General features: G+C 39.8%; 3 protein-coding genes and 1 long non-coding RNA gene across 10 annotated transcripts in view; 1 reads left to right on the top strand and 3 right to left on the bottom strand.

Moving 5' to 3' along the window:
* The window catches only part of LOC117464788 (pleckstrin homology domain-containing family S member 1-like), a 15,113-nt gene extending 13,212 nt beyond the window's left edge, over window positions 1–1,901 (bottom strand). For all 7 annotated transcript variants that reach the window (XM_071206821.1, XM_034107466.2, XM_071206826.1 and 4 more), the window contains exons 1-3: window positions 1,825–1,901; window positions 989–1,039; window positions 781–893 (exon numbers count right to left, since the gene is read on the bottom strand). The gene's annotated coding sequence lies outside the window, so the exon portion shown is untranslated. The remainder of the gene's footprint in view (window positions 1–780; window positions 894–988; window positions 1,040–1,824) is intronic.
* The window catches only part of LOC117464789 (E3 ubiquitin-protein ligase TRIM39), a 6,519-nt gene extending 2,396 nt beyond the window's left edge, over window positions 1–4,123 (top strand). Inside the window, exons 2-7 of the mRNA XM_034107471.2 lie at window positions 624–699; window positions 818–913; window positions 1,830–2,051; window positions 2,155–2,174; window positions 2,282–2,424; window positions 2,572–4,123. Of these exons, the coding sequence (XP_033963362.2) occupies window positions 624–699; window positions 818–913; window positions 1,830–2,051; window positions 2,155–2,174; window positions 2,282–2,424; window positions 2,572–3,149 (1,135 nt within the window). The 3' untranslated portion in view covers window positions 3,150–4,123. The remainder of the gene's footprint in view (window positions 1–623; window positions 700–817; window positions 914–1,829; window positions 2,052–2,154; window positions 2,175–2,281; window positions 2,425–2,571) is intronic.
* LOC117464791 (uncharacterized) lies at window positions 1,926–2,600 on the bottom strand. Its single transcript, XR_004554123.2, has 4 exons — window positions 2,514–2,600; window positions 2,310–2,422; window positions 2,085–2,158; window positions 1,926–2,009 (listed from the first exon to the last, which is right to left on the bottom strand). It is a non-coding gene; the product is annotated as an uncharacterized lncRNA (long non-coding RNA).
* casp7 (caspase 7, apoptosis-related cysteine peptidase) lies at window positions 3,930–12,209 on the bottom strand. Its single transcript, XM_034107472.2, has 7 exons — window positions 12,070–12,209; window positions 11,752–11,873; window positions 8,496–8,647; window positions 8,285–8,413; window positions 6,826–7,001; window positions 6,427–6,565; window positions 3,930–6,343 (listed from the first exon to the last, which is right to left on the bottom strand). The coding sequence occupies exons 2-7, from the start codon at window positions 11,871–11,873 to the stop codon at window positions 6,117–6,119; spliced, it is 945 nt and encodes a 314-aa protein (XP_033963363.1). The 5' UTR covers window positions 12,070–12,209; the 3' UTR covers window positions 3,930–6,116.

Genomic DNA, 12,209 nt, shown 5'->3' with positions numbered 1-12,209 from the left:
GTGTTTGCCTGCATTTGACCTCTCCTTGCTTTTACTTATGCATGTGCCATTTGTGCTATGCACGTAAAAGGTCATATGGGTCATGCATTTAAAGCAGGCATCAGCTCAGGCAAATGTAACTGCTCCAGGGTAAAGATGCACTTCAATCACTCTGTGTTCTTGCAATAAAGCACAACAAAGATCAATGTCTCATAAACTTCACACACTTCCTGTGTTCATGTAGGCCACCCACACACACACACACACACACACACACACACACACACACACACACACACACACACACACACACACACACACACACACACACACACACACACACACACACACACACACACACACATGCTCACATACAAACATCAAGGTCAGTGTCAGGTCGGTATAAATAGAGCTCCTCTGGGCTTTATGTTTAGTAGGACATGGAATAACTCTTTCTCAAAGCGGAAAATGTGAATGGCCGTTTGCCCTTCTCTGCCAGGAACCTTGTTTTCTTCCTCTTGTCTTGTAAGTTAGGGTCATATTGTCTCCTTAATAAACCAAGGCGAATGCTTGAAGCACCAGGACAGACAAGGCCACCCTGTGCCCCCCCCCTCCCCCTGACATAGCCTTTACATCTGTGACAGGTCTATAAAAACCCTCATGGTCGTCTTGCCACCGGTCAGTGGAGTTAACTCTACACACCCATACTGTCCAGAAATGGTAAGAAATTAGGTTATATGGTTTCTTTTTGAGAAGGAAAGCACTGTTGACCCACCAACCTTAGCCTTTTGTTTCCTTTACCTGCATTATTTGATCCTTTTCTTCATGTATTTCAAAGGAACTACTCCTGAAACATCAGCAGCGCCTGCAGAGACAGAGAGATGGCATCGCCTACAGAATGAAGAAGCTGGCAGCTAAGCAAGCAGAGATAACAGTAAGTCCAATATATTTAAACCCGGTTGAAATACAATACAGTACAACTTGCTTTCTGACATCTCTCATAACTCACTTATTTGTCACCTTCTTTTTGCTGTTAGCCAGCAGGTCAGCAGACCATCACCTGTAAAATCACACATGGTGGCATTGTGGAGGCATGTACCTCATACAATTCATAGACAAGATACAATTTAATAAAGGTTGTTGGAAACAGTCACTTTCTGTGAACATTATCTTCCTAAAAATGCACAGTGTGTCCTTTGTGAACTGAAGAGATGAGATTTGTAGGTCCATGCTTTCTTTAAAACTTTTATGATTCGATTTGGGCTAACAGAGAGCCTGTCCTTGTGCTACCGCAGAATTCTCCCTGCAAGGTTAAATTAATTTTGACTTCGGAAAAGCTCTGCTGAACAATATCCTTTATCTGTTTTTTGTAGTTTATTTAGTCCTCCTTGTTCCATTGTCCTGTGCCTTTCCATTAACAAAGCCTTTTTCTCTTAACCTACATAACCTGGTTTCTTTGTTTATTGCACTCTGTAGACTGTGATATATGAATATTGTTGATAACTTAATTGTTTCCTAATAATTTAATTCAAATTAATTAAGTAAGATTATTCCTTAGGCAGAAACCTCTATTATTCAAACAAAAATATGAAATAATTCCCTGTTCCACATTTTTAATTGTAGGGATTTGCTGTCTTTCTCATATTCTTTCAGATGTGATTATATATAGATTATTATTATTTGTATATGAATTAATGGTAATTGCCATTTTCTAATATATGTTTATATTCTTCAACTAATTGGATACTGTGTTGGACAGTTATTAAATCAGTTGTTCTCAGAGTGAGGGGTTGCTGCTTATAATCGCTACGACAGAGGCACTTTGAACTCACATGGCCCTCTCACCTCAGAAAAAGACCGATGCGGTGAAGGAGAAAATCAGAAAAAAGTACGAGGACATGAAGCGGATCCTGGATGAGGATCTCCGGATTACACTGACCCAGCTGGACACCGAGTATGAGGCTACAGAGAAGTATGTGGAGGACAGGATTGAGGAGTGCTACCACCTCACTCAGGAACTGGACCAGGAGCTGTCCAAGATTGATGAAAAAACACAAGAAATTGACATTCAGGTAAACACAAATTCACAGTTCTGGTCAACCTACCTATGTGTGTCTTGAGCTGTTTTGTCAGCGTGATTAAGATCAGTAATGATTGATTCTTCATTTCATACAGAACGCTGAAACAGAGAAAAAGTATGTTGACATTTCTTGAAAAAACAGCTTGCTACAAAATTAGATTGACAAGAACATACATTTAAACTGTGCATGAATCATCAATGTATTGTTTCTTCTGAGATTAGAATATCTGAGACTCTGAAGCTGACTGACCCGGACCGGATTCAGATAGATGAGTTCAAATGCGGACAACTTCTGAGTCTCACTATCAACCTGCTGCTGTTCATCAGATCCCAGGTCCCCGTCACCAAGAAACTGTTTCAGACCTGTGAGTGAACCCAATAAAACAAGCATGTGGATTGAGATGTAAATGATTGCTTCTGGCTATGTCACTGGAAACTGTCGATCAGTAGATACCGTTCTTGTCAACTTCTTTGAGTCACACACGAGTCACTGAATGTCTCTGGTTACACAGATGCTGCAGATGTTGTCCTGGACGCTGACACTGCTCACCCCAAGCTGATCATCTCTCCAAAAGGCGACTCAGCCACCTTCACAGAGACCTGGCAGGACGTCCCAGAGACTCCCTCCCGTTTTGAAACCACCTTAAATGTAATCAGCAGGGAGGGCTTCAGCGAGGGCCAGCAGTACTGGGAGGTGGATGTGAAGGGGAAGACCTACTGGGAGCTGGGGCTCACCTACCCCAGCATCCCGAGAAAAGGCAGAGAGGAGGACTCGTGGTTGGGCCGCGGCAAAGAGTCTTGGTGCGTGGAGTACTTTAATGGAGACTACACAGCCTGGCACGGTGGAGTCCAGCATACACTTCCTCTACTGGCAGGAAAACAGTTCACTCGCATCGGGGTGTACTGTAGCTTCCCCGGGGGGGTGGTGTGCTTTCTAGGAGCGGACACTATGACCCCGCTGCACTGCTTCTGCGCTGGGACCTTCACGGACACCCTACATCCGGCATTATGCCCTGGCCACGACAATGAAGGCACAAACTGGAAGTCTCTTAATATCTGTGATGTTTCCCGGTCAGCTCCTGTTCTCTGAAGTGGAGCGGGAACTCCTCAGGGGGAAGAAATTGCCAGGATATGTCGCATTGTGGGGAATGAACATCAGCTTCTTGATTTACATTCTTATGTTGTGACATGGCATCAGATGCGCACAGTGCGTGACAGTCGAATCAACATTTGGAAACTTCAAAGCTTAAGCTATTTAAAATGAACAGATCATTCATGCTTTTCCTTATAGTGGACACACCAAAGCTAACATGACGTTAGAGCTGATCCTCTGACTGTAGCAAAGCGTTTTTTATGACATGATCAATCAGGGAATAGCTGATTTACAAAGGACAGGATTCTGTGATTGAGAAATCATTTGTTAAAATAGATTGAACACAAAGCATATATTTATTTAATGTCAATAAATACAATGAAAATACCAAAACTGACTATGCTTTAGTCATCCGACAACACTTTTGAACATGTCTCACATTCTTGTTTAATAACAAAAGGACAAAGTCATTTTCTTAAACATTTATTTTTTTACTCAAATGTTGCTTAAACATTGATTAGTGTATTTCTTTGAGACACTTATCTGTATATTAATAAACATTTGGTGCGTGAGTATTAAAACAGTTTTGAGTGATATTTGTTGGAAAAAGACAAAGAAGACACCAGCCTTATCCATTGCTGAAAAATCTTCTCAGTCTATTCATTAGATTGCAAACATCTTCTTTGTGTTAGAATAAATAAATAAACCCATTCATGCATTTCAATCTTTTTTTGTGTTTATGAACGTGCAATAAAAATGACACAACTCATTAGAGAATAAAGTCTTTATGTTTAATACAATCAAATGTTTACATAAGAATTCCTCTGTTGAAGATTGTATAAACAAGATAGTGCCCCAAATTAGAAAAGAAAAATGGGCCAGATTATAGTTTCAATGTAATACATTTTTCCAAATCTTTTAAAAATATATTCCTGAGGACAACAGCATTTAACACAGGAAAGCATTTAAAATGTAACCATAAGAAATCATTTTCCCTCTTTCAAATTCCAATCCAAAACAAGTGGAGCAAACACTCCTTTCAGAACAGGTTAGGCACCACATCGCTCGATTGGACAAGTGCACTGGGTATAAAGAGGACGTGTCTAACTGAAGCCACTACTGATCACACTCCTGGCAACTAGAAATATGATTGAAAAGTGTGATTAAAATAATACAAAATACAAGGAGTGAAAGGGAAAATAAAATGACATATCAAGATATATTGCAGAACTTTTCCCCTACGTCACTGACACATGCAGTCATGTGAATAATGTAAAAACATTGCAGCAACAATGAGAGTGTGTATTGCGGACATGTGGATTGTGTATGTTCAGACTTATCACCACCAGTAATAGCTGCCTCTGTGATTGACAGACGTTGGCACGATAACACAGCGTAATTGCAGAAACAAACTTTGTGTAAGTTGTAATGACCATCAGCAAATGTCTATAATATTTAAAATATTATATTCGACCCTATAGCTCAATGAAAATAACTAAATGAAGCTGTGTTGTTTTTAAAAAACTTGGCAGGGTGCACTAAGTGCTTCAAAATAATATATGTTTTTCTTTCTGACTTGGGTCTTTGAATATTTCTAATTCAAAGATCTACTAAAAAAATAATAGGAAGACATTGCTAGGCAACTGTAACCAGGATGAAGTGTATGTTATGACAGTGTACAACACTAATATACAGTGAAATTATGTGGCATTTGTGCTTTGGGCCCTAGTCCAGCCTTACACTATGATATTTCCCAAATTTACTACACAGTTTTTGACATTCTCAAGATCTTGTGCTAGTGTAAACAATCCTACAGCATGTATCTTATTATTTAATAAAATTATTAAAAAGGAATGTCTAACTTTAAAGATTAAATAAGGGAAATTCATAAACTGATTTGTTGGACCCTGACTTAAAAGACAGTCATTTTGATGATATGCAAATACACAAACTTAACTTACTCTGATTTAAAAAAAAAGAAGCAAGTAAAGTCTTTAACATCAGGCAGAGAAAAAACTGGCTAATTGCAAATAATCTTTGTGGGAGTGGACTATTTACTATGCACTTGACCCAAAATCTCAGAACTAATCACTACACAGCAAAAGATCACACCTTCCTAGCAGTACGTGTATGACATTCTTTAACATTACATTACCCCACTTCCTGGGACATTAAAGAACCTGAGGATGCCAGCATGCAGCTACCAACAGAAACGTGCTAGGAAGGCGGAAACACCGAGCCTTTGGCAAACGCACCGTCACGTTTCTGCTCGGAGGAGTGTTGCCTTTTTTGTCGTCTGTTTTTCTGACAATTGACAGCTGAAAACGTGGAAACACAAATAGCTGAAAATGATCTGATCCATTTTCCAGATGTCCCTCCAGAGGCTCTTTCATCTCTCCTATGGCAATCAAAGGATTTTGTAATCAATCACTCTATTCAATACACTTTCTATAGGCTTTTAAACATTCACCTGGATTCAACGTTGTAATGGTGACTGCCTCAGACAGGATATCATCTATTTCTGGAGAGACTTCTCTCAGAACCCTAAATGCAAATTATTTCAGTTATTCAAAACCCATTTCATGTAATAAATGCAAGAGCCTTTCAAAATCTATGCTGGAAAATGGAGAGACACATATTCAGATATGATTTTCCCCCAACCCACAAAAAGTGGCAGCACATTTTCCGGGCTGGTGGAATAACATTGATATTTCACATGCCTGTCAAAAAAAGATCAGTTCAAATGTGACGCCATTATTCCCGAAGAATAACCTGAAGAAGAGGAAGAAGTTTCACCATCAGCACATGAACGCGGAGTGCCACTTTAAATATTTTTTTTTAAGCGGAGTGCTTGTTTTTTCCGGGCCCAACTATCTCCTGCTGGGCCTGAATGATCCCTGAATGCTTTGACCGTTAAGGCGGTACCTGAAACAGTCGGTCAGTCTGTGATGTCATACAGTGCGCTCAGTTGAAATACAGTTCTTTTGTCAGCATGGAGACCACGCAGGGAATCTGCTTCTTCTCGCTGAAGCGGGGGTCTTCGGACCAGGACTCAAAGCTGGTGGCCACCATGTAGTTGACCCGGGTCAGGATCTGCATTATCTCCAGCTGCTTGCCGAACTCGTTGAGGACGGTGCAGAGCGCCTGGACGAACCAGGAGCCGCGCCCTGGGTTCCTCCATGAGTAATACCCTGCAACACCAACATGAGTCAGCACTGAAACCACAGCACAGGTGTGTGACAGATACACAAGTCAAGTATTTATTGATATTTACCTGGCACAGTGGAGTAGGCAAAGAGGAAATCTGCCTCCACAGGGATCTTATGTCTGGGATTAGCATCGGTCTCCAGGGTATCGTTGGGCGGACCCGAATCTGTCTGTATACCGTCGTCAAATTCAGAACCCCGGCAAGCCTGGTGAAGTAAATGAAATGACATTTCATTGTGATCCTGAGTAGCTTTCTCAACGATGACCTGGTGAAGCAATTACAAATTAACTGTTTTTAAAAGCGGGCAAGATTTGACACAAAAGCTATCATCTGTCCGTGGGGAGCACCTAAAAGACATTGACTTCTCACTTTAAGAACTGTTAAAGTGACTTCTTCGACAAATCTGCCACACTTTCTTTTATATCACACCGTCATTTATTAGTAAAAGGCTTCGGAACTCCGTACCTGGATGAAGAAGAGTTTTGGCTTTCCGACTAAGCTTTTGCACATGTCGCCCCTGAACAATGAGGTCATGGACTTGATGGGCATGGCTCCGTCTGTCCCGTAGATCATGCCCTCCTCGCCATGGCTTAGCAGGATACAGGCGAAACACGAGCTGTCACTATGGTCTTCCTCCGAGGCTGACCCATACACACACACACACAAACACTCAGCTCTTAGCTCGGCTCAGGCCTTATGAAACTTAGAAATTAATCAATAATATCAGTAGCTGCCTGGTTTGCTCAGGGGTTTATTTAGCACTTTATTGGTTAATCAAGATTCTTAAAGGGTTTAATTTTACATTTACATGTATCAAATTTCTTAAAATGTAACATCAAATGTAAAACATATTCAAATAACACTATGCAAGATTTTAAATTGTCAATTAGTAAATAACTTATTGAATTAGTATATAACTTAACTTGACGGTTACACTGGAGGAAAGTGATCATTCGCAAGGGAACACGAAAATGCTAATTACACTTTATAACGGTCAATTTTATGTTAAGGTGTCTTTTGTACTATTGGTCTGATATTGACACTAGAGGAAAGTTCAACGAGTCATTTAAATAAATAGCATTTACCCTTAAAGGACCTTGAAAATACTTTTCATGGCAACTATTCTGTGGGTAAATCAAGGGTTTGGACTGAGAAAGTAATTGACCAACTTTCATCACTTCTACCTGAACAAAAATATGTAGCGATTAGCCTTTAAAAAGTCATTTTCATAAATTAAACAAGAAAGGTTGTTGGTGTTCCCAAGGACATATGGGCTGAGAGGAATCTTTTCATTACACTAAGTCAACGGTGAGAATGCACTGATCAGTCTTAAACCTTTGGTTCAATTGGCAACTTCCATAGGATTTATGTAATGACTTACACAACAGCACCACCTACTGGCCGACCTGCTGGTTTTAGGAAACAAAAGAACTGTTCCTGAGTGAACATAGTTCTAATTCAGATTTGTAATGTGTTGTACTAAGAAGTGTTTGTCCACCCCATTTCTATCAATGTGAGTAGAATATATATAAGATCCAGCTCTCTTCTCAATGTAACACAAAACAAGTGAACAGCACCATAAACTGAAGCATGTCAAAATACTTTTAAGTTGAATCAACACCTCTCCGTTATATAAGGAACGTTATTACTTTCATGGTGGTAAGCAGCAGTCATTTCATTAAACTGCATTAGTTTTAGTACCGGATAAACTGTCAGTTGAGTATATGACCATTTAAAGTCTGACTAGAAGCTACTACGAGTGTAAAAGGCAGGAAGCCCATTCACCACTTAGGTACTCCCTTAGAAATGATAAAATAATATTCTTTAAATGTTTTGATATAGTTATTTGTTGCGACTGAATTCCTACTACTTCAACATAGTTACTTACCCACATAAAAGAAAGGTTGAAGACTTTTCTACTCACCTTCTTTGAGAAGACGCTCCATCTTCTCACATGTCTGATCGTTGTAGATGAAGACATCGAAGCCGAGGCTCTTGAAGCATTTGAAGAGCTCTCCCGCGTCTCGATCTGTGCCGTTGCGTACATTCATCCCTTGAAAGAAAAAACTGCTTAGAATACACCATCTTTTAAGTAGATCTTATATCTTATGATACAATGTGTTTGTTCGCTGTACCCGTCTTCTCATCAAAGTTTTTGTTGTTGATGATGATGCACTTTCCCACTCGCTGGTGGCTCATCTTATACTGGAATGTTGGTGAAACAATTCTGTAATGGCTTTCAGAAGAGTAGTCCTGTTCCCGGTTCTGGCCATCCTTATTCTTCTTACTAAAAGAGGCAGAGAGAAACACAATATTAATGACAGTTAACACCTTATTGTCACAAAGTAAAACCAAGCCCTTAACTTGTGCTTTACAATTGTTTTCCAGTTGTACCTAATGCGAAATCTTTTACATTTAGAAGATCTTCAGCTGCCTTATACTTGTGTGGATATAAGGTAGATTTATACAATTCACATCACACCTATAACCTCATTCCTTCATTACAAAAAACACTCAAGAATAGAAAAAACACAAGTTCTAACAGCAAAAGGAATATAACAAGGCGTCTAAGAATAACGAATGGACAGCCCTCTGTAATGTGAACTCTTATCTTACATTAAAGCGTCTTGCAAAAGTAAAACACTTCTCCTTACATTTTAAATAATTACCCTTAGGTGTTACACAATATAACAGAGTGCTTTTCAAGCCAAACGGTTTCTACACATAAGCGCTGCATCAACACAAGTAAATGCCAAGACTTCAAATGCAAAGAAAACTCACATGAAACTGACTCACTCGGATCCACTTACTCAGAAGAGCACATACATTTTCAAATAACTTTGAAAATAAATGTCACATCCAAATTTGCAATAATCCACCATCCGGTCAGAGAGGAAACATATTTGCTTTACGCTCACAAAAAAATCATAACCATGTCAATGTAGATGGAGCGAGAAGTTAATCTTCCATGAGAGGTTATTCCCACAGACCTGTCATATTTCCATTCTCTAAGAGACGCATCCAGATAGCAAAGCCAACAGAAGCCCATTGGGCGCTCAGAAAATCCAGGCGTGTTCCAGAAGAGCCGAGTCATCAATTACTCAAGCACAGGAACAATACACAGCAGGGCTCCCTTACAGTCTCATGCATGTACAGTCACAGGCAGCTCAGCCATATTCTAATAAACATGTGATCCAGAACTTTTTTTCTAGCCCCCCTCCCACCTGCAAATTGTGCCAACATATTGTACCAAACAATTGTGCAAGGGTGGGCATAGAGCTGCATCTCTGTTTTGCTGTGGGCTGGACATGGCAGCAGGACGCTGAGGAGAATATCGGGCAGTTTTGTCCGTCTTACCTGGGTTCGTCATTAAGCACCACGCCACTCTGCATCTGAAATGTGTTGGTTTTGTCTCGTTTCTTCCTTTTCCCCCCCAAAAGAGTACGGTAGTCCAGACCTGGCAGCTTAATTTTAGGCTGTGTGCTAGGATACTGACATGCTCTCTGTGCTGGATGGACACCTGACTGGGCTAGCGGGTGCTGAGGACAGGGGCGGCGCACTGTGAGCCCCCTGAGTCAGCAGCCTCGCCACCACACCAGTGCTTTCTAAAAGGCCTATTCACACATGGCCCCTCCACTTGCTCCCTGCTGAGGTCAGACAGGGCAACAAGTTGCTCCTCTGCTGACAGGCACACAATCCACCTGTACTGATATACAGTCCGTGAGAGACTAATTGCCTCACCTTAAGAGCTGGATGTGTAAGAAGTACAACCCAGAAAACATTTAATAATTTAAAACAAAAGCTGCTTTGCTGAACACTTACACATACTACTTCTGGGTAGCGAAATCTTTGCTCTCAATCACTTCAGTCTTGGTTAAAAGCAAGATTGAACCAAAATCCAACCAGTTCAAAAATACTGACAATTATCATTACAATCTATAATATCATACGGATTTCCTTTTCAGATCACATGGGATGGCTTGATTTAGGAGCCACACGAGCTAAACTGATGCTTGGTCACACCTTCTTCCAATGAAGATGTCACACGCACTGGACCTGAAGATAAGGTGGTAAGTCTTATGTAATGTTTCTATAAATGGTGATAATGTATGCTATCAGGTCATTAAAAAAAAAACACGCCGCTAAACAGATTAGGCATACATAATTTCTTAACATGCTGAGTTTTTTCTTTAAAAAAAAAATGTAGCCTATTTTTTTTAAAGGCACTTTACCTGTTTAAAATATTAAATGTTTGGGGCCTTTTTATGTTGTTTTATGCTTCAAAATATAGTTTAGGGGTGAAAATGGTGTCTGGAAGAAACAGTTGACAAATGTTTCTCTACTAAGAAGGTCCACAGTGCCACCTTGTGAGGCAAACTGGAACAAACAGAGGCAACTTTTTTCTCAGGTTAGCTGAGTCACTGTTTTGAAATACAAAGTCAGACACAAGACATTGTAAAAAGGACCCACACTCTATGACACACCAAATAATGAACACATCTAACCTTTTTTTTTTAACTCTGCTATAGTACAATCTAATTTTAAGCAGCCACTTAAGGACTGACATCAGTCCCACATTTGACTTTAAAAAGCTTCGACTTCTTGCTCCAATTAACTAAACAGGCTATTCAAAACTGGGTTGCTGTGTCAAATCAAGGGTGATTCATTTTCAAGGGTTGATAAGTTAAGTATTATGAGAAAATAAGTGGCCCCCTCGTGTGAAAAATAATTACCACTTTTAAAACATGAAATATTTTATCAGTGTAGATATTTGGGTAATTACATAAAAGATGTCATTAAATTATGTTTATTATATATGACATTTTGTTTATTTTGGAAGATGTGTAGCACTATGTCAATAGTTTCAAAACCGCTATTTAATATGTAAATTTGCTGTTGAAACAAAACACACTTCCTTCTTGTTGGTGAAAATGGGGTCAAAAGGACAAACCACAAACTACATAAAGGCTGCTATTAAGGGAAGCAATTAGTGAAAGAAAAGGCTTAAGCAGAAACACAGTAGAGATACATTAAGTAGCCAAGAGTACAAAGGGTAACAGGATTGCATCAGTCAAACACTGTCATGAGCAAGGTCTTGTTTATGTCATACAACACATAATTAAAGGAAAGAATCCCTTTTAAAATATCGGACAGCATAGACTATATCAGGCGACAAATTCAATTCCCTTAACTTGTTTTGCTCTAACTTCCGTGTGTAAAAAATGTCGATACACAAAGAGCAGAGGGGACAATAATGAAACTGAAAACTACAGTCAACATATAGTTTCTGTTAAAGTGAAGTCAACCGCTTATGGAACAAACTATCATCTCAGTCCTGTATATGTGACCATCCTCACATAAAGCGTCAGTAAATCATGAAAAGGACGTCACCTTCCAAACAGCAAAAATCTTCCTCTGCGGTCAGGTCTGGCGTCTGTTTCGTCTCCGGAAAGGTTCCTTTCCTCATCTTGAGTTTCAAGTGCAGTTTCCCCAGCAGGTTCTCCAGCTGCCATCTGCAGATTGAACACACATTGCAACTATATGGATTGAGTTATTTACTTACTGTACACTATTCCACTAGGTAAATACGTCAACGTCAAATTACTACCTTCAACTTGTTAGCTTTATCTCTGATTTACGTTAGCTTAGCGCCAACAACTCGTTAGCGAAAACTGTTTTTACTTAATGAACACGTTGTAATGGACTTACCCTCTTGTTTGGGTTATATGCTATGTCAGTTTAGCTTTGCACCAAAGTTCTCTCTCTTTTCTTCAAAGTTTTCGCCTGGTTTCTGTTCCTCTCCAGAAACCGTAGAAAGCGAAAGTACGTTCAGCGTGAAGTGTCTTGAG

The sequence above is a fragment of the Pseudochaenichthys georgianus genome, chromosome 19 (genome assembly GCF_902827115.2).
Source record: "Pseudochaenichthys georgianus chromosome 19, fPseGeo1.2, whole genome shotgun sequence".
Lineage (NCBI taxonomy): Eukaryota > Metazoa > Chordata > Actinopteri > Perciformes > Channichthyidae > Pseudochaenichthys > Pseudochaenichthys georgianus.
This window is presented reverse-complemented; position numbering and strand designations above follow the sequence as displayed.